Source organism: Canis lupus, chromosome 20 (genome assembly GCF_003254725.2).
Source record: "Canis lupus dingo isolate Sandy chromosome 20, ASM325472v2, whole genome shotgun sequence".
NCBI lineage: Eukaryota > Metazoa > Chordata > Mammalia > Carnivora > Canidae > Canis > Canis lupus.
The window spans coordinates 51,382,133-51,408,566 of NC_064262.1; the positions used below are offsets into that span (position 1 = coordinate 51,382,133).

General features: G+C 50.5%; 1 protein-coding gene across 2 annotated transcripts in view; it reads left to right on the forward strand.

The window, feature by feature from the left end:
- The first annotated feature begins 2,322 nt into the window (after positions 1–2,322).
- OLFM2 (olfactomedin 2) overlaps positions 2,323–26,434 on the forward strand; it is a 61,400-nt gene continuing 37,288 nt past the window's right edge. Inside the window, exon 1 of one of the 2 annotated variants that reach the window (XM_049097669.1) lies at positions 2,323–2,475. In XM_049097669.1, coding sequence (XP_048953626.1) covers positions 2,413–2,475 — 63 coding nt within the window. In that variant the 5' untranslated portion in view covers positions 2,323–2,412. Of the gene's footprint in view, positions 2,476–19,183; positions 19,394–26,434 lie in introns of those variants that run through there. The other variant, XM_025457452.3, reaches the window with a different exon arrangement.

Genomic DNA, 26,434 nt, shown 5'->3' on the forward strand with positions numbered 1-26,434 from the left:
TTGACCATAGCACGGCCAGGTTACTGTCCAAACCAAGGTCAGAACAATGACCACAGATGACGGACAGTAATCATGAATCTGAGCACATTAGAGCCAGGAAACTGGCCATCACACTGACCATAATACATCTAGGAATGGCCCACGGAGACCACAATACTGACCACTCTTCTGACCCCAGTAGAACCAGGGTGCTGAGGGCAGCACGGAGCCCACTTCAGTAGGATACTGACCACAGTGTGATCAGGACACAGATTGCTACTGACCACAGCTGTGGTTGTGACCACAGCATAGAACGTATTGGCCAGGGTCCAGTCAGAAAAACAGAGCTCACACCAGGTATTCAATAGCAAAATTTCAGACGAGGATTTAGCCACAGAGCTAAATCCACAGAGATGTTAGTTAAGCTTTAAGAGTAAAAGGAGAAGATGAATGGACTCTACAGTGAGTACAAGCCACCATCTTCCCAAGAGCTGATGTAGCTGAAGGGAGGAAGTAGTTACCAGAGTCCAGAACCTGCCACCACCACCTGGTAGGAGCTGAACCACAGCGGGGACTCCCATCCCAGTGGGGCTGAGACCACAGAGACAGAACACAGAGATACCCAAAGTGGAGAGAGAGGGAGAAATACTCTGGCTTCTTCCCACTCTCTCCTTCCCGCTCCCCACCTCAACCTCTCCTCAGGCCTCCTATTGGCTGAGCCTAGCTAGATGCAAGGGAGCCTGGGAAATGTAGTTCACAGGGGCCCCACCCCTGAAACAGAGCAGAGCTGAGGAAGGATGGGGAGTGTACCTAACAGCGCTGGACCAATGTCGACCACATAACACAGGCCATGCTTGACCATCATAATGACCATCTCAGAGCGCAGAGGATATCGTTCAGGGTCCTGAAATACAGCTCTCATAAAGGCATGACTCTGTGATAAATGGGCCTGGTGAGAGTTGGCAGGGACCCCCTGCCCTCAGAGTTGACCACAGCCCACACTTGAGCAAAAGCTTCTGGTTCACACCAACCAACATCCCTTTCCTAGTCTACACCTACCACAGGCTTGGTCTGAGGAGTCAGCAAAGGACCACATCCCATCTACCTGGGAAGAGGAGGTAGAGGGATGGATGAGATGCCTTCGCTGGCTCAGATTTGGTTCTGTGTCCCACACCCCATGGCCAGTCTGCCCAACCCCATGCTTCACTGTGGTACTGCTCTCTGGGGATTGAGCACTGGCTGGGTGCTCTATTTGCTCAAGAGCCACAGATGTCTTCAGACACCTCCATGAGGAAACAGGTCTCCCAAGAGAAGGAAAGCTCTTTGCCCAAGGTTACATGGCCAAGAAGTGACAGACCCAGGGTCAAACCCAGTTCTACTGGAAGATAAGCTCTTTTCTTGCTTTGACAAAACCTTCCATAACCTGTTACCTGCATGGCATGCAGCAGGGTCAGAAAAATGCCAGGCCAACCCCCTACGCCCCCCCATGGATGGCTGATTCCTCTGTAACACGACTTGCTTGCTCCCCCCACCCAAAAAGCTATTGAGGGGCTAAGGGCGGGAAGACGACTGCAGAGACAGGGAGAAGCAGAGGAAGGCTGGAGACAGGGCAAGGACTTCTTATGCAGAGGGCTTCTCGGTGGAGGCAGCGCTGTTAAGATTTTGATCTGGTCCCTCATCTTGGGCCTTTGAAACGGTAGTGGGAAACTGTCTCAGGTGTGGCGGGGAAGGGGAGATTGAGGAAGAAGGGCCTGGGGAATGGGGTGGGAGGGGAGAGCGAAAGCCAGACATCCCGTTTGGGAGCCAGGCCCACGCAACTGGTCGCTGGTCCATCCGCCTCCCGCCCCCATTTATGTCCCTCTTTGTTCCAACTCTGTCCCACCCCCGTGTCCCGGCGAGGACCCCCCCTTTCCTCGACGTCCCATTCCACAAGCTGTGCCTCAGTTTCTGTCGATTCTTGAGTTCCTTAAGGAGGGGGCCTCTCGATCTCTCTCCCTCTTTACCAGGCCTTCCTCCTACTCCCCCGGCCCCTCGATCCCCATCCCACCCCCATCTGCAACGTGGGAAAGGTCCTACGAGGCTGAAATTTACCAACACGTGACGAACCCCTCCCCCATCTCCGTGAGCCACCCCCACGGGGCCTGGTCCCCAGCCCCCGTCCCCGGGCCGGCTCCTCCCCCTTCCCCGCCCCCAGACCCACGCGGGGTCGGCGCCCGCAGACGAGCTGGGGGCGGGGCGGGGGGCGGAGCCCGCAACAAAGACTCGGAGCGCGCGAGGGGGGCGGGGGCGGGGCGGAATCCCGGCCGCCGGCGAGGCGGGGGAGGCGGCGGCGAGGGTCGCCCCGGCCGGGCGGGGTCGCGCAAGGTGGCGGTCCCCGCGCCCAGGCGCCGCTCGGGCGGGCGGGGGGCCGGGACGCCGGGCGGGGGGCGCGTCATGTGGCCGCTCACGGTCCCGCCGCTGCTGCTGCTGCTGCTGTGCTCAGGCCTCGCCGGACAGGTAGGGGCCCGGCGGGCAGGTGCAGGCGCCAAGGGCTCCAGGAGGGGCGAGGCTCCTAGAGGGTCCCTACAGAAACGCGATTGGGGGCTCCGCAAGCCCCCCGGGGCTGAGAGGGGCGGGGGTCGCAGCGGGGGAGGGGCTGGGATGGCCACCCCGGCTTTGGGGAAGGGAAGGGGGGGCTTCACATCCAGCCTCGAGCTGAGATGGCTGGGGGGCACAGTCCAGCCCCAGCCTCGGGGTTCTCAAGCTGTCGGTGACCCGGAGCCCACCCCTGCCATCTCCCCGAAGCTGAGTGGGGTTTTGGGGGCAACTTCAGGGGGCCTTGGGCTGTTGCTTACCCTTCGCTCCCCCATTCTGGCAGGAGGTGCCCCCATTCTGCAGCCCCTCTCTCCTCACCTGCACCCCCGGTGTGGGGAAGGGGGCGGGACTCACGTGTGAGTGACTGGTGGGGACGTGTGTGAGGTGCTGGAGGGGTGCTGGGTAAATGTGTGTGTCTGTGTCACGGCTGGGTGTGACAGAGTTTGTGTGCTTGGCTGTGCCTGAGTTGGGATGTGATGGGAGAGGGTGTCTGTACGTGAGGGACAGAGTCCGTGTGTGACAGTGGGAGGCTGTGGCTGGAGGGTTGATGTGACAGTGCGAGGCTTGTGAGCCTGCCACCTGGAGTTGTGTGTCTGTGTGACTGGTGGTGTGACAGCGAGCGAGGATTGTGTTAATCCTGGCGGTATTTGGGCAACTGAAGCTGGGTGGTGTAGAAGTCTGTGCATAAAGAGCTGTGTGTGTCCCCACGATTCTGTCCATCTGCCCGGGTGCTGCACACAATGTGTGTGACCAGGTGTGTGGCTGTGGGAGAGTTTGGGGTGGCCGTGTGCTATTCTGTGCCTTTGAGCAAATCACTCCAAGAGGGAGGGTTGAAGAGCAGGAGCTGTGTGTGCAAACGTGTACATCCATGCATCTGTGTGTGTGTGTGTGTGTGTGTTGGTGCCTTGTACTCTCCATTCATGCTTTCACAGAAACAAGTCTTCCTTCTCCTAGTAGCCCCATCTCTTGGGCAGGCTTAGGGGGCCTTGCAAAATGGGAATGGGTGTCCCAGTTTTCTTCAGCTGTTGGGAAACCTCTTTTCTCCTCCATCTTGGACGTCAGCGCCTCCTCAAGTTCTCAGATCCGTAGGAGCTCGGAGAGAAAGCTGGAATCTAAAATAATAATTATAATACAGCTAACATTTATTAAGTGCTTATTATGTGCTGGGCGCCGCTTCAAGCACATGGTATGAAAGAAGGCATTTAACCCTGCTGGCACCTACTGGTGGGCGTTCTTGTTACCTTCATTTTACAGACAGAGAAACTGAGGCACGGAAAAGTTAAGTGGCTTGTCAGGCTCAGATAGCTCAGGAGTGGCAGAGCTGGGATTGAACAAAAGGCAGTCTAGTTCCTTTTTTTTTTTTTTTAATTATTTATGATAGTCACAGAGAGAGAGAGGCAGAGACACAGACAGAGGGAGAAGCAGGCTCCATGCACCGGGAGCCTGATGTGGGATTCGATCCCGGGTCTCTAGGATCGCGCCCTGGGCCAAAGGCAGGCGCTAAACCGCTGCGCCACCCAGGGATCCCAAGGCAGTCTAGTTCCTAAACCCACACACGTTTACCTTCCTGTTAAATAATCCACTTCACAGGTGTGGACAGTGCCTGTGTAGAAACTAGAAGAGTTTTTTGTTTTTGTTTTTGTTTTTGTTTTTTTTTTAGCTCAGAGGAAAAACAGTCCTGGCACCTTCTCTTGCCCGGTCCAGAGAAGAAAGGAATCAGACCCTTCTAGGCACCCCAAGGGGCGTTGGGAGCCCTGGAGGTCACTTCTAAATAGGACCTCCATGCCATAGGGAGAGGTTGTGGGGTCCCATCCCTCCGTTCTCGTTTCCCCATCCAAGGCCCCACATTCTGGCTGGGATGGGAAGTGTGCTCAGTACCTGGCATCAGACCGCACACAGTAGATGCTCGATTGATCTATCAGCCAGAGAGAAGAGAGACCAAAAGTGCCTTAAGGTAGAGAGAATGCTGGCAAAAAATGGACCGGGAGTGAAGGTAAATTTGGTTTCCCTGGGAATCACCACCTCGGGATTCTCCTCCCCCCTTGCTAGAACCTGGGGAACTCTAGATTTTTTGACCTGTCGCCACGATTGGCCGGTGGTGCAGGAGAAGGCAGTGGAAGGTGCTGTTGGGGGTTGAGTTTAGAGACCCCTGGATGGAGAGGGAGCCGTGTGGGGGCGGCGCCAAGCGGGACTGCTTGGGGGCGGGGCTAAGTTGGGTTCGGAAGGAGGGGCTAAACGCTGGATGGGGCGGGGTTAAACTGGGGTAAATCAGTTGGGGCAGGTGGGGTCCTGCAACTGGCTGCAGTGCCTCCAGGCGGCCACCCTGGGTACTGCAGCGTCACAAACTGGTCTCTGCCCCTAGCGGCCCACCCAGCCTGGCGCCCCAGAGAAGGAAAGGCTCTGAAGAATGAGTGCGTGTCCCCTCTCTACCCCCACCCCCCGCCGTCTCTTCCCAGAGCCCCCTTCTCAGACCCTGATGGGCCCTGGGCTCCACCAGGGGTCCCTGCTAGAAATCCTTCATTTGTCCTTTCCATCAACAGATGCGATTAAGCATTGGGATGATAGCCATGAACCAAGTTGTCAAATCCCTGCCCTCCTGGAACTGATCGTCTGACGGGAGAAACAGGCAGGAACTGAATAAATATATAATACAGTGTCAACAACGAAATGAATATATAATACAATGCAAGTGGTGTGAAGAATAAAAACACAGGATAAAGGGGATTAAAGAGTGATTGTGGTGGTGTGGGTGGCTATTTTAACAGGTGCGGTCAGAGACTTTGTCTCAAAGGAGGTGGTATTTGAGATGACCCCTGAAGGAGGTCAGAGAGGATGCCTTCTGAATATCCAGGGGAAGGGCGTTCAAGGCAGAGGGAATAACAAGTGCAAAGGCCCCGAGGTGAGAACATCTTGGTATATTTGAGGAGCAGTAAGGAGGCTGGTGTGTCTGGAGAGGAGTGAGGGGAGGGGAGTTTGGGGGAGAAATGAGGCCAGGTAAGCCAGGAGGGGCCAGACCAAGTGGGAACTTGTGGGCTATAGACAGGAGTTTGGATTTGACCCTGAGAACAGGAAGTGGCACTGGTCAGAGGAGTCATCCATCCATCCATCCATCCATCCATCTACCTAGGGTCTGTGTCAGATGTTCTGGGTCTGGCCTGTGTGTGCCTTGAAGACTACCAGGTAGCTTTCCCTGTGGGAAATATGCCCACTTCCTGACTACTGAGAAGCCCTCCCTGAGATCTAGCTATAGATCTGGCTTAGCCACTCTCTGGATTGGAAGTCATCTCTTCCCTGGGGTCCCCACAGGATGCGAGAGGAGGAGGAGTTCAGTTTGTACTGCATACCTCAGGGCCTTTGCACTGCCATTCCCTCTTCCTGGCACACTGTTCCCTTCCTCTCCTTTTATTTAAATGACACCTCCTCCAAGAGACCCACCTTGACCAACCATCTAAAATAACCTCCCCACAGCCACTCTCTGAGTTCTTATTCTATTATTTTTCTTCATAGCCTGTCAGTACCTCTCCACAATTTGTTTATTCATTCATTGTCTGTCTCCCCCTAGAGTGGTAACTCATCGGGATCTAATGGGCTTTGTTGTATCTCTGGTGCCTACCGGATAGGCACACACAGAGCCTGGCACACAGTAGGTTCTTAACAGACATCTGTTAAAATAAAAACTTGAGGGATCCCTGGGTGGCGCAGTGGTTTAGCGCCTGCCTTTGGCCCAGGGCGCGATCCTGGAGACCCGGGATCAAGTCCCATGTCGGGCTCCCGGTGCATGGAGCCATCTTCTCCCTCTGCCTGTGTCTCTGCCTCTCTCTCTCTCTCTCTCACTGTGTGACTATCATTAAAAACAAAACTTGAGGGGAACCTGGGTGGCTCAGTCAGTTAAGCTTCTGCCTTTGGCTCAGGTCATGATCCCGGGGTCCTGGGACAGAGCCCTGCATCTTGCTCCCTGCTCAGCGGGGAGTCTGCTTCTCCCTCTGCCCCTCACCCCATTCTCTCTCTCTCTCAAATAAAGACAATCTAAAAAAAAAAAATAAAAATAAATAAATAAATAAATAAATAAATAAAAACTTGAATGAATGGCTGAATCTCCCTCCTCCTCCCACAGAGTCTCTTTGTTTCTCAAACAGTGGGACTCTTGTACTAAAGGGGGAGGGCGGTGAGGGACCAACTGTCCCCTTGGGCCATCCCCTACCCATTTCAAATCAACCACTGCTCTTGGATCAGAAGCATCAGGAAAACCCATCGTCTTCTTTTTTTTTTCTTTTATGATTTAATTTATTCATGAGAGATAGAGGGGGGTGGGCAGAGACACAGGCAGAGGGAGAAGCAGGCTCCTCACTCAATGTGAGACTCGATCCCAGGACCCCAGGGTCACAACCTGAGCCAAAGGCAGACACTCAATCTCTGAGCCACCCAGGCTTCCCAATCCATCTTCTTCATTTGTGCCTCAAATTCCACCATTACAGAGCACCACCATTTGGGGTTAACACTCTGTTCTCCTGGGTTCCTTTAGAAAATGTTAATGTCCCAGGTGGAGGGAAGTAAAATGAAGTCTTGAGGACTCTCTGATAAATGAATTGGACATTTTCTTCCTAGGGAAGGGGGGGTGGGGGGGTGGAATGTCAAGCCCCGGTTCCAGATGAAAGAGCTGGGGTGACACCTAGTGGTAAAATGAGGTTTGTGCAGAGATTGTGCGTGTCCCGTGGCTCTGGTGAAGGTGCGCACACCAAAGGCGTGTCTGTGCCAGGGTAGGGCAACCGAGTCACTAGCCACAGGTGCAAAATTGAAGGGGATGCCAAAGAAAAAAGTCAGAAATCAAAATAAGTAATATTTTTAAAAATCAAAATGAATGCAAAAATATCTGTGCTACGGGGGTGCCTGGGTGGTGCTGTCGGTTAAGCAGCTAAGCGTCTGCCTTTGGCTCAGGTCATGATCTTGGGGTCCTGGGAGGGAGCCCTGCATCGGACTCTGTGCTCAGTGGGAGTCTGCATCTCCCTCTCCCTCTGTCCCCCACCTCCCCCATTCCTGCTTGTCCTCTCTGCTCTCTCTCTTAAATAAGTAAATAAAATCTTTAAAAAGTCTGTGATACAAAATATCAAAATTTTAAACAAACACAGGAACTCACCCTGCACTTGAATGACTCATATCACTTGCCTCACTACCCCTGGGCCTACAGGAGTTCATCTGTGGCATCGATGGGGGTGTATGTGTGTGTGTATGTTTTAGAACCACAGACTTGGCATTGACCACGCTGGGCACAGGGACACGTTTGTGCCATAATCATGTTTGTGGGTATGTGTACACGGTTTGTCATATGGGTTGACCATGTGCCTGTGGATGGGTTTCTCATGAGCCTGGCATCTGAGATGGGCAATGACTTTTGTCCCCAGAGTTCAGCGTCAGTGCCCAGGATGCAGTAAGTTGCTGTTTTCACTTATTCTTGCACTCATGTGTTCATTTGGAAAGCTCTCATTGGGAGTCTTCTGTATTTTGAGCCTCACGCCAGACAACAATGTCTGGGTGACGACGTGAGCTCTTCAGGGGTGGGGTGGAAGATTTAACTTCTCGGAAGCTGAGTCTGGCTATGCAGGAAGAAAGGAGTTGTGACAGAGCGAGAGAGTTGTTCCCACTTTTTAAGACCTCTTGTCTGAGAACACCGATATGTCTTCCTGCCCAGCGGAGGGCTGGTGCATCTCACAGCCTCATCTATCCAGCTCAGCCACGCACCAAGGAGAAATCAGGAAGAGCTGAGAGGAGTCAGAGTAGAGTCTGTGAAGTCTACGTGCAGAAGCGTATTTGCGTTGCTTCTGGGAGCCCCTGGAGGCTCCTCGGTGCCTGTTTACTCTTACTTTACACATAGTTCTAGCCACCTGGGCAGCTAGCATCTCAGCCCTGTTTAGCAGATGAGTCAACAGGAAGTCACAGCGTGAAAAGAAAGAAACCAAAGGCAAAGTCAGTTGAAGCCACTGAATGAAATGGCAAATAGCTCCTCACCTTTGAGGCTCATGATAGGCACATGATAAACCAGATTCTTTCTTTTCCTAACGTCTCAAGTCATTTCTACATGAAAGACACCAAGCAAGCCACTGGGCACATGGAAGCGTGTGGCACAACCCACCGTGGAGTAGTTCTCAGGACTAAGTGAGGGTGTGTGGGTCTGTGTGTGTTTATTTTTTTTTTTAATTTTTAAAAATACTTTATTCAGGGATCCCTGGGTGGTGCAGCGGTTTAGCGCCTGCCTTTGGCCCAGGGCGCGATCCTGGAGACCCAGGATCGAATCCCACGTCGGGCTCCCGGTGCATGGAGCCTGCTTCTCCCTCTGCCTGTGTCTCTGCCTCTCTCTCTCTCTCACTGTGTGCCTATCATAAATAAATAAATAAATAAATAATTTTTAAAAATATTTTATTCATTTATTCATAAGAGACACACAGAGAGGCAGAGACACAGGCAGAGGGAGAAGCAGGCTCCATGCAAGGAGCCTGACGTAGGACTTGATCCTGGGACTCTGGGATCACGCCCTGGGCTGAAGGCAGCACTAAACCACTGAGCCACCCAGGCTGCCCCTCTGTGTGTGTTTATTTTTATTTATTTATTTATTTTTTTTAAATTTTTATTTATTTATGATAGTCACAGAGAGAGAGAGAGAGAGAGAGAGGCAGAGACATAGGCAGAGGGAGAAGCAGGCTCCATGCACCGGGAGCCCGACGTGGGATTCGATCCCGGATCTCCAGGATTGCGCCCTGGGCCAAAGGCAGGCGCCAAACCGCTGCGCTACCCAGGGATCCCTCTGTGTGTGTTTAAATGAAGAGTTGTTGTTGTTTTTTTTAATGTGGCAAAATACACATAACAAAATTCACCATCTTAGCCATTTTTATTTTTAGTTTTTTAAAGATTTTATTTATTTATTCATGAGAGACACAGAGAGAGAGGCAGAGACACAGGCAGAGGGAGAAGCAGGCTCCTCACAGGGAGCCTGATGCGGAACTCGATCCCAGGACCCCAGGGTCATGCCCTGAGCTGAAGGCAGACGCTCTACCACTGAGCCACCCGGGCATCCCCTATCTTAGCCATTTTTAAATGTACGATTCTCTAGTGTTAACTCCATTCACATTGTTCTGCAACCACATCCATCCCCAGAACTCTGTTCATCTTACAAAACTGAACTTCTATCTATTTTTTTTTAAGATTTTACTTATTTATTCATGAGAGACTGAGAGATAGAGAGAGGCAGAGACACAGGCAGAGGGAGAAGCAGGCTCCATGCAGGGAGCCTGATGTGGGACTTGATCCCGGGACTCCAGGATCATGCCCTGCGCGGAAGGCAGGCACTAAAGTGCTGAGCCACCCAGGGATTCCCTGAACTTCTGTCTATTAAACAACCCCTCATTCCCTTCTCCGGCCCCCGGGAACCCCCTTCTGCTTTCTGTGTCTTTGATTTTGACTACTCTAGGTGCCTCCTATGAGTGGAATCATGCAGTATTTGTCTTTTTGTGGTTGGCTTATTTCACTCCACATCGTGTCCTCAACGCTCATCCCACGTTGTGGCAGGTGTTAGCATTTGCTTCCTCTTGAAGGTTGAATAGGATTCCATTGTATGGACGTTTTGTTTCTCCATCCTTCAGTAGACATTTGGGTTGCTTCCACCTTTTGCCTATTGTGAATGGTGCCGCTGTGAACAGGAGGTGTGGATATCTCTTTGGGACCTCACTTCTGACTCTCTCGGGTGTACACCCATAAGTGGGATTGCCGCCATACTACACCATTTTACATTCCCACCAACAGTGGGGCTCCAGTTTCTCTACATCCTCGCCAACGTTGATGTTACTACTTGACTTTTTGGCTTTAGCTCATCCCAGTGCATGTGATGTGATCTCTCACTGTGGTTTTGATTTGCATTTCCTGAAGAGTTAGTGATGTTGGGCTTCTTTTCACGTGTTTATTGTTGTTCCTATATCTTCTTCGGAGACTTGTCAAGTGTTTTGTCCAGGTTTTTAGTCTGGTTGTTTGTTTTTCTGTTTAGTAAAAGATGAGAGAGTGAGAGGGATGGGCTGGGAGGAGGGGCAGAGAGAGAAGGAGAGAGAAGCTTACACAGGCTCTGCGCTGGGCACGGACGCAGGGCTTGATCCCACCACGCTGAGATCATGACCTGAGCTGAAATCAAGAGTTGGACACCTAATCCACTGAGCCACTCAAGAACCCCTAAGTAAAAGTTTTTAAAGCCAGGAATGAGATCTGGTTGGATCTGGGTGAGGGCCAGAGCCTCTGGCTATAACATGGAAGACCCTGGAATCAGAGATTAAAGGCATAAAGCCAGAATCACGACAGGAACTGACAAGGCATGAGGCCTAGCAGCACTAACATTTGGGGAATGGAAGGAGTGTACCTCTCATTGTCTGGGGTCTGAAGTCCTTGACAAAAACAATCATCTCAAAAAAACAAAAAAAAAAAACAAAAAAAAAAAACCAACCATCTCCTTCCCAGTCTCTTCCTGGAATTCTGAACCAGGCAGGAAAGTGGAGATGACAAGAGGGGTGTGGGGCCCCGAGACTTTTGGGGAGACAAAAGCGAGACGTGTTTCAACACCATTCCCAAACACTTGCTATCACCAAGCAAAATGCTGAAAGCAGGCGTAGGCTAGAAGATTAACGCCGTTTGTGTTCTGAGGCGTGCAAAGCTGCGTATGTGCGAACACAAATTCATGCCTTTCTTACGTGTGGATGAAAGAGGCCACGTGGCAAAGAACACTTAGTTTTGCTTGGCTTGTGTTTTGTTTTTGTTTTCTTTTTTGGTTTGTGGTTCTTAGCTTTTCTGCCAGAAAGTCCTATCATTTTTACTTGCTGCACATCAAACAGGGATGGAACTTATACCTGAATTCATATATTTGAGTAAATTTTCTTCTCGACATAAAGCCTATCGAGAGAGAAGTGTGCAGATCATAAAGGGGCAGCTTGATAAATTGTCTCGAAGTGACATGGTGTTACCAGCACCAGGTAAAAACAAAAACAAAAACAAAAATTTCAAAAATCCAGAAGCCCCCCTCATACGCCTTCTAGTTTACACCTGCTCCCCCAAGAGTTACTGCTAAGCTAATGCTCCCGAGTTTGGCCAGCTTTGTAATTTTTTTTTCCAGCTTTGTAATTTAATGAAGTCATGAGGTATGTTGTTTTTGCAGCCCAGCTTGTTTTGCTTAACATTATGTTTGTAAGATGCCACCATAATACTGCTTGGTGTTCATTGCCTGTTTTCGTCATTTTATGGCATTCCATTATGTGGTTATACCATGATGTATTTGTTCTACAGTTTCTGGGCATTTGGGTTGGTGAAGTTTGTGGCTGGCACAAACAGCGCTGATAGAAATATTCTGACACTGTCTTCAGCGAATGCTCGTTGGCATTTCTTTTGGGGACTGGTAAATACTGATTCATTGCATTGGATCATCACAGGGTTAGATTTCTGCAAGCCTCTGGTCACAGTTTTATCGACCAAACAACATGCCACCTAGTTTTATGTATGTTTCTGCTTAAAAACACCTTATTCAATATACATTGTTGATTGATTAGCATCAAACTCATGGCCAAAAGCATTATAACTCACTCCTGAACGAAGCCTATTGACAAGATGTATTTTCTCCAAAGACATGTCACAGCCTGCTTGCACTTAGAAACACTTACACAGCACTTAGCACTGTGCTTGGGGGCCACTTAAAATAGTGAAATCACTAAAAAAAGCACGCGAAAATGTGAAAACCTTGGCACTAAAAAGCCAATGAAAAAGATGGTTGTGTATAATTCTCCTCCTAGGTATGTATATGCAGTTGAGTCTCATTATTTGCGGGTTCCATATTGGCAAACTCGCCTACTCACTACAATTTATTTGTAACCCCAAAATCAATACTCATGGGGCCTTTGTGGTCATTTTTGGACATACACGCAGTGGCAAAAAGTGGAGTCACCAACATGCTGAAACAAGAAGGCAGAGTATGGTCATGTTGGATTTCAGTTGGGAGTCTGTGCGTTGGTGACCCCATTTTTTTTCTGCCACTGCGTGCACGTCCACAAACGACCACAAAGGCCCCATGAGTATTGATTTTGGGGTTACAAATAAATTGTAGTGAGTAGGCGAGTTTGCCAATGTGGAACCCGCAGATAATGAGACTCAACTATATATACCTCGGAGAATTGCTGAGTTGTAGCAGAGGAATAAATTGAGCTTCAGGAGATACTCCCAGTCTTCCAAAGTTCCAGACTCTTCAATTTTTCCATGTACTCTTCCACCTGTAGTGTATGAGCATTCCAGCTGCTGCACATCATCACCAGCACTTGGTGTTGTCTTTCCTTTTCCCTTTAGATAGTGTGGTGGGTGTGTAGTGGTAGCATGTTTTGGATTTAATTTACCTTTCCTGATGATTGATATGAAATACTTTTTCACTTGTTTATCGATCACTCAGTGTTCCCTTTTGCGAAATGCGCTATTATGCTGCCTGCCTTTTTCTTACTGATTTGTAGGAATGTGTGTGCCTGTGTATCCAGATTTTATATCTGTATCTGTATCTATCTACACATATCTTATATAGATTAAATAAGATAAGATATGAGTTCTCTGTTGGACGTAAGGATTGCAAATATCTTCTCCCATTCTGTGGCTTGTCTTTTCATTCTCTTAATGGAGTCTTTGATCAATAGAATGTCTTAATTTTAATGTAGCTCAAATAATATTCTTCCCCTTTAAGGTGAGTGCTTGTTAGTGTCCTGTTTTAGAAATCTTTGCCTACCCTCAGAGTAATGAAGATGTTCTTCTTCTTTTTTTTTTTTGAAGATGTTCTTCTATATTTTCTTCTAAAAGATTTATTGTTTACTTTTCACAATTAGATGTACAGTCCATCTGGAATTGATTTTTGCATAGGATATGAGGTAGGGATCAACATTTATTCTTTCCCCTGTGAATATAGGCCCAGTTGACCCAGCACCACGTAGACTCTGGAGCCTGACTGTCTAGGACAGTATCCTGAGGGCCTTTGGAAAATTTAGCATCTCCGTGCCTCTGTTTCCTCATTTTAAAGATGGGAATTGTAATCCTATCTACCGCTACTCAGTGATAGTCTGAGGGTTTAAGTGAGTTATTACATGTACATTGCTGCAAATGATACCTAGCGTGTATAAGTATTCAGTAAACCTTAACAACCATGGTTATTATTTCTGACAGTTGTCAGCTTTTTCCCTCCGGAGAATTTTCAGGTCAGGGAAAAAAACATTTCTTTTCGTGGCTCCTGATTCTGGAGCATTCAGGTTGCTCTAACAGAATACCATTGACTGAGTGGCTCATAAACAACAGATATTGTATTTCTCACAGTTCTGGAGGCTGAAAAGCCTATGATCAAAATGCTGGCAGGTTGGGTGTTTTCTCCCTGTGTTCTTATATGGTGGAAGGGAGACGGAGCTCTCTGAGGTCTCTTTATAAGGATACTAATCAATTCCTGAGGGTGGAGCCACCCTCATGACCTAATCACCTCCCACAGACCTCATCTCCAAATACCATCACGCTGGGGATTAGGTTTCAACATAGGAGTTTGGGGGGGGGGTACACAAATACTCAGCCTAAGACACTCCCCAACACCATGCTAAGAGCAATGATGGTGATGGAGAAGAAGGGATACTTTCTTGGGGCTCCTCGCTGGCTCAGTTGGAGGAGCATGTGACTCTTGATCTCAGGGTCCTGAGTTTAAGCCCCACATTGGGTGTAGAGATTACTTACATAAATAAATATTAGGGCTCCTGGGTGGCACACTCAGTTAAGTCTTCAGCTCTTGGTTTCAGCTCAGGTCGTGATCTCAGGGTCATGAAATCCATCCCTGAGTTGGACTCCATGCTCAGCAGAGAATCTGCTTAAGACATTCTCTCTCCCTCTGCCCCTCCCCCATTCTTTCTCTAAAATAAATAAATAAATATATATTTATTAATAAATAAATATATATATATATTTAAAGAAGGGATACTTTCTGGAGGCATTTTTGCATCAAGATCAGTGAGCATTGGGATGCGTGGGTGGCTCAGTGGTTGAGCCTCTGCCTTCAGCTCAGGACATGTTCCTGGGGTCCGGGATCAACTCCCACATCAGGCTCCTTGCGGGGAGCTTGCTTCTGCCTATGTCTCTGCCTATCTCTCTCTCTGTGTCCCTCATGAATAAATAATAAATAAAAATCTTAAAGATCAGCAGGCATTGGTGCTAGTTTGGATGGAATGGGAGAAGGAAGAGTAAGGGAGGCACAATCTGTAGTTTCTGAGGGTATATCTGGGCCAAGACCAGGGGGAGGCAAACAAGGAAACTGGGGCACAACATTTAAAGACTCATTCTCACATCAGTGCAATTGCAGGGCACCTCAAGGGAGGGGGCTTGAAGGCAAAATTTAAGAATGCCGTGCTTAACAGTTTTATTGAGGTATAATTTACACACCATAAAATCTATCTGTTTAAGTGTGCAATTCGGTGACTTTTTAGTAAATTTGCAGAGTTGGCCAAACATCACCCCAATCCAGTTTTAGGACATTTCCATCACCCCCAGAAGATCCTTTATGCCAATTTGCAGTCCAGACCCACAGCCACCCCCAGTTACAGGCAATCACTAATCTAATTTCTGTCTCTGTTGGTTTGCCTTTTCTGGACATTTTGTGTAGATGGAATCATACAAAATGTGGGGTTTTTTTTAAGGTTTTATTTATTTGAGAGACAAAGAGTGTGTGCATGAGCTGGGAGAAAGGCAGAGGGAGAAAAGAAGCTGACTCCCCGCTGAGGATGGAGCCCCACATGGGTTCCCAGATCCTGGGATCATGATCTGACCTGGAGCCAGATGCTTAACCAACCGAGCCACCCAGGAACTCCAAAATGTGGCCTTTTGTATCTGGTTTCTTTCACTTAGCAAAATATTCTCAAGGTTCATCCATGTTGTAGCCTGTATCTGTAGTTTGTTCCTTTTTATTGCTGAATAACATTCCCATGTATGGATGTACCACAATTTATCCATTCACTAGTTGATGGGCATTTGGATGGTTTCATTCATGATGAAAATGGTGGCAGGAATATTCACATACAAGTCTTTGAATGGACATATGCACTTATATCTCTTGGTGTTTGTTGGGTCTTATGGTAAGTTTCCGTTTGACTTCTTAAAGATTTTATTTATTATTTATTAATTTTAGGGAGAGAGTGTGAACAGGGGTAGGGAGCAGAGCGGGCAGGGGAGGGAGGGGTAAAGAATTTCAAGCTGACTCATGCTGAGTGCAGAGCTGGATGTAGGACTTTTACCTCATGACCCTGAGATCATAACCTGAGCTGAAACCAAAACTCAGATGCTCCATGGACTGAGCCACCCAGATGCCCCTGTTTAATTTTTTAAGAAATGGCTAAATTGTTTCTCAAAGTGGTTGCAACATTTTATATTCCCACTAGCAATAGGTTCCCATTTCTCCACATCATCACCAGCACCATCTTTCTTTCTTTTTTTCTTTTTTTTTTAGCACCATCTTTCTGACTGAAGTTGTTCTGGTGGGTGTCATGTGCTGTTAGTCCTGTGAAACAGAAGTGGGAATGTCCAAGAAGCAGATGGGCTGGTCTGAACTCCAGCTGGAGATCTGAGCTGCAGACATACCTTTGGGAGCCTCAGCCTCATTTTGTCAGTCAACTAACAACAATTTTTGAGCACCTACTATGTAGCAAGTACCATTCTAAGCCCTGGGGTTTCAGCTGTGAAAAATACAGCCATGTGGGTATCCCTTGTGAAATTGAAGGTGTAGTGGAGGAGACAAACCATAGACCAATAAAAGTAATCTCTCTCTTTCTCCTTCTGCTCCTTCCCTCACCCACAGGCTCCCCCGCAAAATAAGTTAATAAATCTTAAAAAAAAAAAAAAAGTAGTGTTCTGGGTAGAGTGGACAGCAATGCACAGCAACTACAAAGGTCCCAAGGTGGGAATGTGCCAGATAGAACCAAAACTTTGGGAGTGGGTGTGATGATCCAGAAACAGTATACAGGTTGAGCCGAGTAGCGACCCAGGACAAAACCCGGTGAGATATAGACATTTAGGGAGAAGGCAGGAGACAGTGATGATGCAGCCAGAGAGGTGCTAGCGGAGCTAGGAAATGATACGTTGTCTCTGAAATCTAAAAAGAAATTACTTTCGAAAAAGAGGAAATGATCCATGAAGACTAACCTGTGAGATAACTAATGAGGGCTCATGTGAGGCTGTGGGATAGGCAAACTGGAAGATCACTGCTGCCTTTTGGTGAGAGGAGTTTGGAAGCATTCAGGAGGCAGGGGGTGGTGAGGCAGTAGAGACAGCAAATGCAGGTGTGAGCCTAGACCATTCCTTGGAGGAGCCTGACTGGAAGGAGCGAGGGCAGTTTCCCACAGCAACCAATGGTGAGGGAGTGAGAGAGTATCAGAGGGTTCCAAATTTTCTAAGCTCGGGGATCCTGGAGTGCAGTGATTTTGGAGTCTGAAATCAGACAGACCTGGGTTAAAATCCTGAGCCCCTACTTACCAGCTGGGTCACCTTGACTTGGTCCCCTCTCCTCTCTGAGCCCAGTTTCCTCACCTGCAAATAGGGACGTTGCTGTCCTTTTCATGGGAGGTTGCAGCTGGTGCTCAGCCAGCACATTTGCAAAGTGTTCAGCACTTGTAAATGCAAGCTGTAGTACAAGGAGGCAAGGACACATCTCATTTTTTTTTAAAGCTTATCATCAGTCGCAAATAATAACAATGGCAGCTACTATTTATGAAATGCTTAGCATGTCCCAGACACCCTGCAAAGTACTTTGCAAGCACGTCACCCCTCCTCCCCGGCGCTCCCCCAGCTCACTCTGCTCTAACTACACTGGCCTGTCCTTTGAACACTTATGTTCCTGCCCCAGGGCCTTTGCACTTGCTGTTCCCTTTGTCTGGAACTCTTCCCTCATGTATCCAAATGGTTCCCTCCCTCCCTCACCTTCTTCAGGTCTCTGCCCAAATGTCACTGCCCAACCATCCTGACTAAAGTTTACTCTCGGCCTTAGTCTGGATGCCCCTTCCTCCCCATAGCCTGTGTATTTTACCACCCCCCCCCCCACCTTGTCTGTCTTGCCCCATAGAATGTTCAGCCCCACAAAGGCAGGCATTTTTATCTGTTGTTAAAGGTGCGTTGCCCACGGTAGATGTTCCACATAGTAGATGTTCAATAAATCTTTCACTTGATCCTCCGGACACTCGAGCCCTTCACACATACTAGGTACACGGGTCCTCACAACCACCCACATTGCAGATGAGGAAACTGAGGCGGAGACGTCTTTGTCGGGGGTCACAGAGGGTCAGCACCTGCCTCTGGGTGTTGGGCTCCGAGAAGGGGCAGCGCAAGCCCCCACCGCGGCGTTCGGCGCCCTCCCTCGCGACCCTCGGCGCGCGGCCACTGCCCGGGAAAGGCCTGAGTCATCGCCGCCTCCAGACGGCGGCGGCCGCGGGCTGCGGGCGACGGCGGCGGCGGCCCGGGCGGCGGCGCGAGGTGATGCGGGGACGCCGGGAGGGGGCGTGAGTGCAGGGAAAACAGAGGAAATTAACCCCGCCGGGCGCTCCTCCCGCCGCCCCGCCGCCCCCGCGGCCCGCTGGGGCGTGGGCGGGTGGGCGCCTCCGCAGGCCCCCTCCGCGCGAGGGGCGGACCCCGAGTCCCGCGGCCCCGGGGCAGGTCCCGAGTGCCGGACCCCCCGCCCCCACCCCAAGTTCGCGTAGTGAGTGGAGACCCGCCCGGACTAGTCTGCGAGAGGCTGGGCTCCTCCGTCTCGGCCGCCCCGCGTTACGATGCGCCCCTCGGTGTCCTGGGAAGTCCCCCCGCTGCCGGGTGACACCCCCACCCTCCACCACTGCCGCACCGTCATCCGAGCAGCCGGTCTCCTGGCTCTGGACCCGCCACTCTGGGCTTCCCTGGTCCCGACACCACCGAGGGGGCCCCAGAGCGGAACCGGGGAAGCCCCTTCCCCCGGGCGCGGGGGCCCTGGGTGCCCCGGCTGCGGGGCGCGCACGAGGGTGGCCCCGCGGCTCCCGACGCCTGCGCCCCCGGGCTCGAGAGCGGGGTCGGGGTCGGGGTCGGGGTCGGGGTCGGGGTCCTAGCGGTAGAGGGTGGGGACCTGCCGGCTTCGGGCGGCGCGCGTGCGGCGGCTGCGGCTGAGCCCGGGGGGCGTGGGGTGCGGAGCGCCCAGGGCTCCGAAAGGGGCTGCCCGCGGAGGGTGGCCCGGGAGCGCCTGGGGGGCGGGAACGCCGCTGGGGGGCGGGGCTGGGAATGCCGCGGCGGTGGGGGTGGGGCGGGTGGGGAAGGCCGCCGCAGGGCGCCCCGCTGGGGGTCGGGGGTCCCCGCGCGGCGGCGGCGGGGCTGCGGGGGGCGGTCTGGGCGCCCCCCGCCCCCGCCGGGCTCCGGGCCGGAGCCGTGACGTCACGGCGGCTGGAAGTGCCCGGCGCGGAGGCGCGGGAGGGGGTGGGGGGCCGAGCCGGCGCTTTATAAGCGGAGCCCGCCAGGCGCGCCGAGCCGCAGCCCGCGCCCGCGAGCCCCCCGGCCGGCCCCGGCCCGGCCCCCAGCTCGCGCTCGCGCCCCCGGGGCGGCTGGGCGGCGAGGGACGGAGCGCCAGGCGGCGGGCCGGAGAAGGGACGCGGCGGGCGGCCGCGGGGCATGAGGCGGGGGCGCGATGTCGGTGCCGCTGCTCAAGATCGGGGCCGTGCTGAGCACCATGGCCATGGTCACCAACTGGATGTCGCAGACGCTGCCCTCGCTCGTGGGGCTCAACGGCACCGTGTCCCGCGCGGGCGCCTCCGAGAAAATCGTGAGTGGCCGCCGCGCGGGGGGCGCTCCCGGGGGGCGTGGTGCCCGCGCCGCCGCAGCCCCCGGGGGCCCCCGCCCCCCTCGCCTCCCCGGGCGCCCGGCCGCGGGGCGCCCTCCCGGGCTGGGGCCGGACGCGGGGGAGCCCCGGGACCCCGACCCCCCCCCCGCGCCCTTTATTCTCCGGATTATTGCTGCTTCTCATTATTAGTGAGCAGGGTCCGAGGGGCAACAATGTGCTGGGCTCGCTCGGCTCCCCGCGCAGGCGGCAAGGGCTGCGCAACGGAGCCGAGCCCGGCGGAGTGGGGCGGAGCGCAGGGTAGATTCGGGGGGCCCGGGCGGACCTTGCCTCTGAAGCCGGGAGCCACGGGCTCTCCGAGCGTCTCCACCTTAAGGATCGCGGACTGTCCATGTATCTCTGAGTCGTCCCGTCTCCCTCTCTGTCTTTTTCTGTCTCTGTCTATTCTTTCGCCTCTGGTTTGCTTCTCTGTCTCTCCCTGTCTCTGTCTCGATCTCTGTTGCATTGTCTCTGACTTTGTATCTCTTTTTGTCTTTTTCTCTCCCCTGCACCCACCCCGCCCCCCCTCCCCCCTCCAGCCCCAGCAGCTCCTTCCCGGTTACCTGCTTCACCATGTGCTGAATATTTATTCCCAGAACTCGCCCTCTCTCTAGGAGGCAGATGAGTCTCAAGACTGGGACAGGGGCGAGGGCTGGCGCTGCCCCCAGAAATACAGGATTGCCCCTTGCCTCATCCCATCCTATCCTCCTCTATCACCTTCATCCTCCAGCTTCCGTGGCCTCAGAGCTTTTTTGGGGGGGGAGGAGGGGTGCGGGAAGACTCAATGGTGATCAGTAATGGTGTTCCTGGTGTCCTGGGGAGAGAGAAGAAGGCAGCCTCCACTGCAAACTTCCCTCGGTCTCCTCCAGATCCGGCTCTCCCCTCCCATCTTTCCCCCTCTTCAATCGGTTTGCGGGACTCCTCCCAATAGGTGGAACTGGGATGCACGGAGCTCCCTCTCCTGCTCAGTGTTTCCCTAACTTCACCAGCTCCCCTGTTCAGCCCCCAGTGGCCACCACACCACTTTCTTTCTCCTTGCTAAGAGGAAAAGAAGTCTTTGCTCCCAAGGGTTGAAGGCAAGGTGGGGGGGCGGGGGGCATGCACTGTGCCCAGGCTTTGTCCATCCCCTCGGGGGGAGATGGTTATTGGGCTTGGCACTGGTGAGGGCTTTCAGTCCAAATTCTCAGACTTGAAGCTAATGTGTGAAACAGTGTCTTTCTGTGTGTCTGTCACATTGAGTGATATTATTCGAGTATATCCTGGTGTGTCTATCTAGGCATGAGTTTTGGTGTGTGAGTGGGGTTGGGTGTGAATTGAGGGAGAAAGTTTATGAGCTTTGCCAGCAGAAGGGTCCAAGTGTGTCTTCCTGTATGTGAAGGTGTGTCCCAGAATGAATGTGAGTGTGTCCCTGAGTGAGTGTGTCTGGGTGTGGATGTGTCCAAGTGCATATCTGCAGTTCTATGTCCCTGACTGTTTGTGTGTGTTCTATGTCCATGAGTTTGTACACATGAGTCTGTGACAGGCTTCTTGCTCTTTTGCCTTCTGAGGGGGAAGAGAGATGATGTCTCATTGGAATCAGAAGCCAGATTCCCCTCCCCCCCCCTCACAGAGTGCGGGTCTGTGTAAAAGTGTGCATGTAATATGTATAACATATGGTGTGTGGGGAAGGTGTACTACATAAATGTGGAAGAGTGTGTCTCTGAGTTACGATTTTGTGTGCACATGTGTCTGTGCTAATATGTATATGTGTGTTTTGTGTGCGTATAAGTATAGACATGTATGTCCTTAGAAGCCTGTGCCTATGTGTATATCTGTGAATGGTATGTGTGCCTACCTTGTATGCATGTGGGTGGATTCCTGCATGAATCATGTGTTTTCTGTAAGTGTGTGTGCATGGATGTGTACCCAAACAGAACTGCTCTTTTTTTTTTTTTAAGATTTTATTTATTTATTAGAGACAGAGTGAGAGAGAGAGAGAGGGACGGGGAGAAGCAGGCTCCATGCAGGGAGCCCAACGTGGGACTCTATCCCAGGTCTCCAGGATCACGCCCTGGGCTGAAGGCAACGCTAAACCGCTAAGCCACCGGGGCTGCCCCAGAACTGCTCTTCATTCCGATCTATATATAGCTAATAGGACCACAGCCCAATACTTCCACAAAATTACCTCCTGAAAGCTAGTATTTCTCCCACCCCTGAGCCCCACTCCATCCTTCAGTCTCACTAAGCCTTGCACAAGGACTCGGTGGAATGAGATGCCAGGACTTAGGACCTGAGGGAGGGGAACTGTCACATGAGAGTGCTCTAGAAAGGGTCTTGGGAGTCTGGTAGACCAAGGTCAGAATCTACTCTCCCACATCTTGCTCTATGACCTGCTCTTGACTCTGGGTGCCAGTGAGTTCACCAATCTGAGCTCTGGTTTCCTCATATATAAAATGAGAATTATAATTCCTAAGTCCCAGAATTGTTGTGGGTAACAGAGATCTATAGTTCAGCTTCCCACCTATCCACCCTTTCCATCTGTTTCTCCACCATCCATCCATCCCTTTATCCTCCCATCCATCTCTCCATCCACCTCTTCATCCATCTGTCTCTTCAGCCAGCCATTATCTGTCATCTGTCTCTCCATCCCTCCTTCTTTTCATGTATCTGCTCATCCTTCTATCTATCCATCATCCAGCCATCTCTTCGTCTATCCTCAATATCCATCCTTCTATCCATTTTGTTTATTCAGCAAACCTCTATGTCAAGCATGTTTTATTTATTATCCATTTTGTTTATTCAGCCGCCTCTACGTCAAGCATGTTTATGCCTAAAAGCTCCAACTCAGTGCCTGACATAGTAGATGCTCAGTTAGCAATAGGAGTTTAAGTCATACATATCCGGGTTTGAATTCTGGCCCTGCACTTTACTAGCAATATGTCCTTGGGGAAATTATTTAATCTCTCTAAGCTTCAATATCCTCATTAGTCAAGGAGAGTTTAGAGTCCCCATTAGACCACAGGATCCATGAGGAACCACAGAGGACATCTGTGTTTTGCTCACTACTGAACCCTAAGTCCTGATGCACTAATAATAGGTCTACAATAAATATTTGTCAAGTGACTGAACAGTAATCACATTTTCATAAGGATTCATGGATTCCACCTTTATATGAAAACAAATGGCTGGGAGTATAGTAGTAGTGTTCAGTAAGGAGGAGTCACTTTGTTTGCCATGGTAGTCAATCACATAGAAGGCACAGAGTAAATATTTGTCAAGTGTCTAAGTCAAGAATCCGCTTTCCTGGGGTGCCCCGTTGGCTCAGTAGGTGGAACATGCGACTCTTGATCTCAGGGTTGCGAGTTTAAGCCCCACATTGGGTGTAGAGATTACTTAAAAATAAAATCTTAAAAAAAAAGAATCTTGGGGTACCTGGGTGGCTCAGTTGGTTAAGCATCTGCCTTCGGCTCAGGTCATGGTCCCAGAGTCTTGGGATTGAGCCCCACATCTGGCTCTTTGCTCAGTGGGGCGCCTGCTTCTCCCTCTCCCACTCTCCCTGCTTGTGTTCTCTCTCTATCAAATAAATAAATAAAATCTTAAAAAAAAAAAAAAAGAATCCATGTTCCTAAGGATTGGGGAGAACAAATGGAAGTTACTAGGCATATCCGAGGTGCTCAGTAAGGATTTGTAGAAAAGTGTAGAGCACCAACATGAGTTAACTGAGCAGTTCAGGGATTCTCAGTCATGAGGAAGAAGATTGGATGCTGGTGTTTGACTTAATAAAAGGCCTCAGTGGTGAGGTGGAGGTGAGCTCAGATCCTCTGGCTATTCTTGTCTCAGACTCCCCCCCCCCCCCCAATTTGATCTGGAGAAACAGCTTAGCATTCTAAGAGATTCTAAGAGTGGTGTTACAGGTCATCGCTGGAAAGGAATGGGGAGGAAGCTTCCACCATTACTACCTTTGGCCAACTCTCAGCCATAAACCATCCCTGTGGGATGGGAGCCTTCAGCGGAATGGCTCCTCATCTGGGAGTCATAAATCCAGAACCAGACTAAGAGCTGTCAACCCCTTGCCGGCAGCTGCCGTCATTACAGCACCTGAAGAGAGTTACCTGCATCTTATATGTTATGCCCTTGCCCATCTGCTCACCCTTCCTTAAGGGCTGGAAAAAGGAAGGGGAAATGAACAAGAGGTATTCTGTTGGGGGAGGACCCTTTTCCTCATGGAGGAATAGGGGAAGGGCCTAAGCAGCTATCCACAAAGGGCTCTTTGAGGACTTCCTGCAAAGAACGAAAACTCAAATTCCATGTCTTTTCTTGACAGTTTCCTGGGGGAAAAGGCTCCAGATACTCGGTATCAGTCAAGAGAGGTCAGGGTACACTGTGATAACAAGCAGCCTCAAAGCTCGGTGGTTTAATGCAACACAGGTCCACTTCTCCCTTGCATTGTATGTCCATTGTTGGCTGGAGAACTTTGTCCATAGGAGTCATTCAGGGACCCAGGATGATGGAGGCTCTGTGGTGACATGATCATTGGAACAGAAAAAGGAAGGCAGATCCTCCATCAGGTCCAAAAGCTCTACTCTGGAGTGTTACTTTGGTCACATTTCATTGGTTAACATAAGTCACATGACATGCCTAACCTCAAAGAGGGTGAGAAGTGTGGTCCTTCCATGACCTGAACAGAGAGCAGTGGCAAGATGTTTGCGAACAGGGGATCCCTGGGTGGCGCAGCGGTTTGGCGCCTGCCTTTGGCCCAGGGCGCGATCCTGGAGACCCGGGATCGAATCCCACGTCGGGCTCCCAGCATGGAGCCTGCTTCTCCCTCTGCCTGTGTCTCTGCCTCTCTGTCTCTCTCTGTGTGACTATCATGAATAAATAAATAAAATCTTAAAAAAAAAAAGATGTTTGCGAACAGCCCTAAACAGCACCCCACTCTGCTGATTCCCCCCCCTCTTATCCTAAGCAACAAGAATTCTCTTAGAGGGTATCTCCCTTCATTCACTCATTTATTAACAAATGCTTATTCAGCATATACTATGTTCTAGGCACTATTTTAGGTGCCAGGGATATAACAATGAACAAAAAAGATAGTCTTGCCCTCAGGGAGCTGACATTCTAGAGCAGGGATGGGGAGAAATAAATAACTAGACAAATCTATAATATTTTAGATGCTAATGCATCTACTATGAAGAAGCATAGAGCAGTATAAGGGGAGTGGAGAGTGATAGGGGGATTATTTTTGATTGGGTGGCCCCTATGAGCAGGTGACATTTGAGCAGAAATTTGAAGGAAGTAAGCTTTTGCCTACCTCACTTGAACTCATATTTAAAGGAAGAGAGTTACAAGTAGAGGCAAGAGCAAGTGCAAAGGCCCTGAGGTAGGAATATGTCCAAAATATTGGAGAAACAGTGAGGAAACCGTGGCTGAAGCAGAGTGCACAAAGGGTGGAAAGCAGTTGGAGATGAGGGCAAGAGGTGACAAGGGAGTTGCATCATGCTCAGGGATGGGGGAACCTCATAGGGATTTTAGATTTAACTTGTGACTCTTCATGCTTTCTATTTCTCCTTGCACTTTAAACCTTCTAATATGCTCTGCATAGTCAACTTATTTATCTTACTGCCTGATTCACCCCTACTATAATGTTAGCTCCACAAGGGCAAGGATTTTTAAAAAGTTATATTGACTGACTAGTACTTAGTATAGGGCCTAGCAATATTAGGTGTTCAATAAATACTTGTTAAGTAGATAAATGGAATTCCAGGGAGGGTTCTGAGCAAGGGGAGGAACAGGACTTTGTTCAGGTGTTCAGCTTCCCTCTGGCTCCTGTGAGGAGGGCAGACTATGGGGGATGAGACTGGGAGCCAGAAGACTAGTGAGGAGGCCACTGCACTGATCCAGGTGAGTGATGATGGGGGTTGGACCAAGGTAGGGGCCAAAGGGGTGGAGAAAGTAGGCATATTGTGAAGTTGACACCCACCTACCATATTTACCTGCTCCTAAATTGTGGGCATCCATCTTCTGTTCAAACACTTAAAGTGTGAAGAAACATTATTGAACATCTACTTTGTACTGGGAAGGGTCCTGGGCCATGGGATGTAGAGATGAATAACATCCCTGACTTCAATCAGATTGCAGTCTCACTAACGGTACTTGTGACACAACACAGTGTGCATGGTAATAAGGATATTTCTGGAGTGTTATGGGGGTGCAGGGGAGGGCATCTAAACCAGCCAGGGTCCAGAGGAGGTTTCTTGGAGGTGGTGGCCCTCAAACTGAGTCTAACCATTGAGAAGGAATTCACCAGGTGAAGACAGAGCGAGAAGGAACAGCATGAACAAAGGCTCAGAAGCAAGGGGCATCATGGTGAGTAGAGAGAGAAAGCAGTTTAGAGTTCCTGGAGATTTATGTGCCATGTTGGGGGGAGCGTAGAAGTGGCCTGCATAGCCAGAAGGGTCCATGTCATAAAGGGATTTGGACACTTCGTTCTTAGTATCAAAGGACGGGAGATTTGGAGGGGTTTGGAGCAGGAAAGAAATATGAAGTTTCCTATTACATTTATTTAAGTATTTTTAAGATTTTATTTATTTATTCGTAAGAGACAGAGAGAGAAGCAGAGATATAGGCAGAGGGAGAAGCAGGCTCCTCGCAGGGAGCCTGATGTGGGACTCAATCCCCAGACCCAGGATCACACCCTGAGCCAAAGGCAGACACTCAACCACTGAGCCACCGAGGCACCCAGCCTGTTGCATTTTTAAAGAAAAGGTTTATTTATTTATTTTAGAGAAAGAAAGAGAGCATGAGTGGGAGGGGCAGAGGCAGAGGGAGAGAGAATCTCAAACAAACTTTGCACTGAGTGTAGAGCCTGACGTGGGGTTCGATCTCACGACCCTGCCCCGAGATCACAACCTGAGCTGAAACCAAGAGTTGGCCCTCAACTGACTGCACCACCCAGGCGCCTCTGCCTGTTGCATTTTTAAAGAGACCTCTAATTGTTAGAAAATCCTT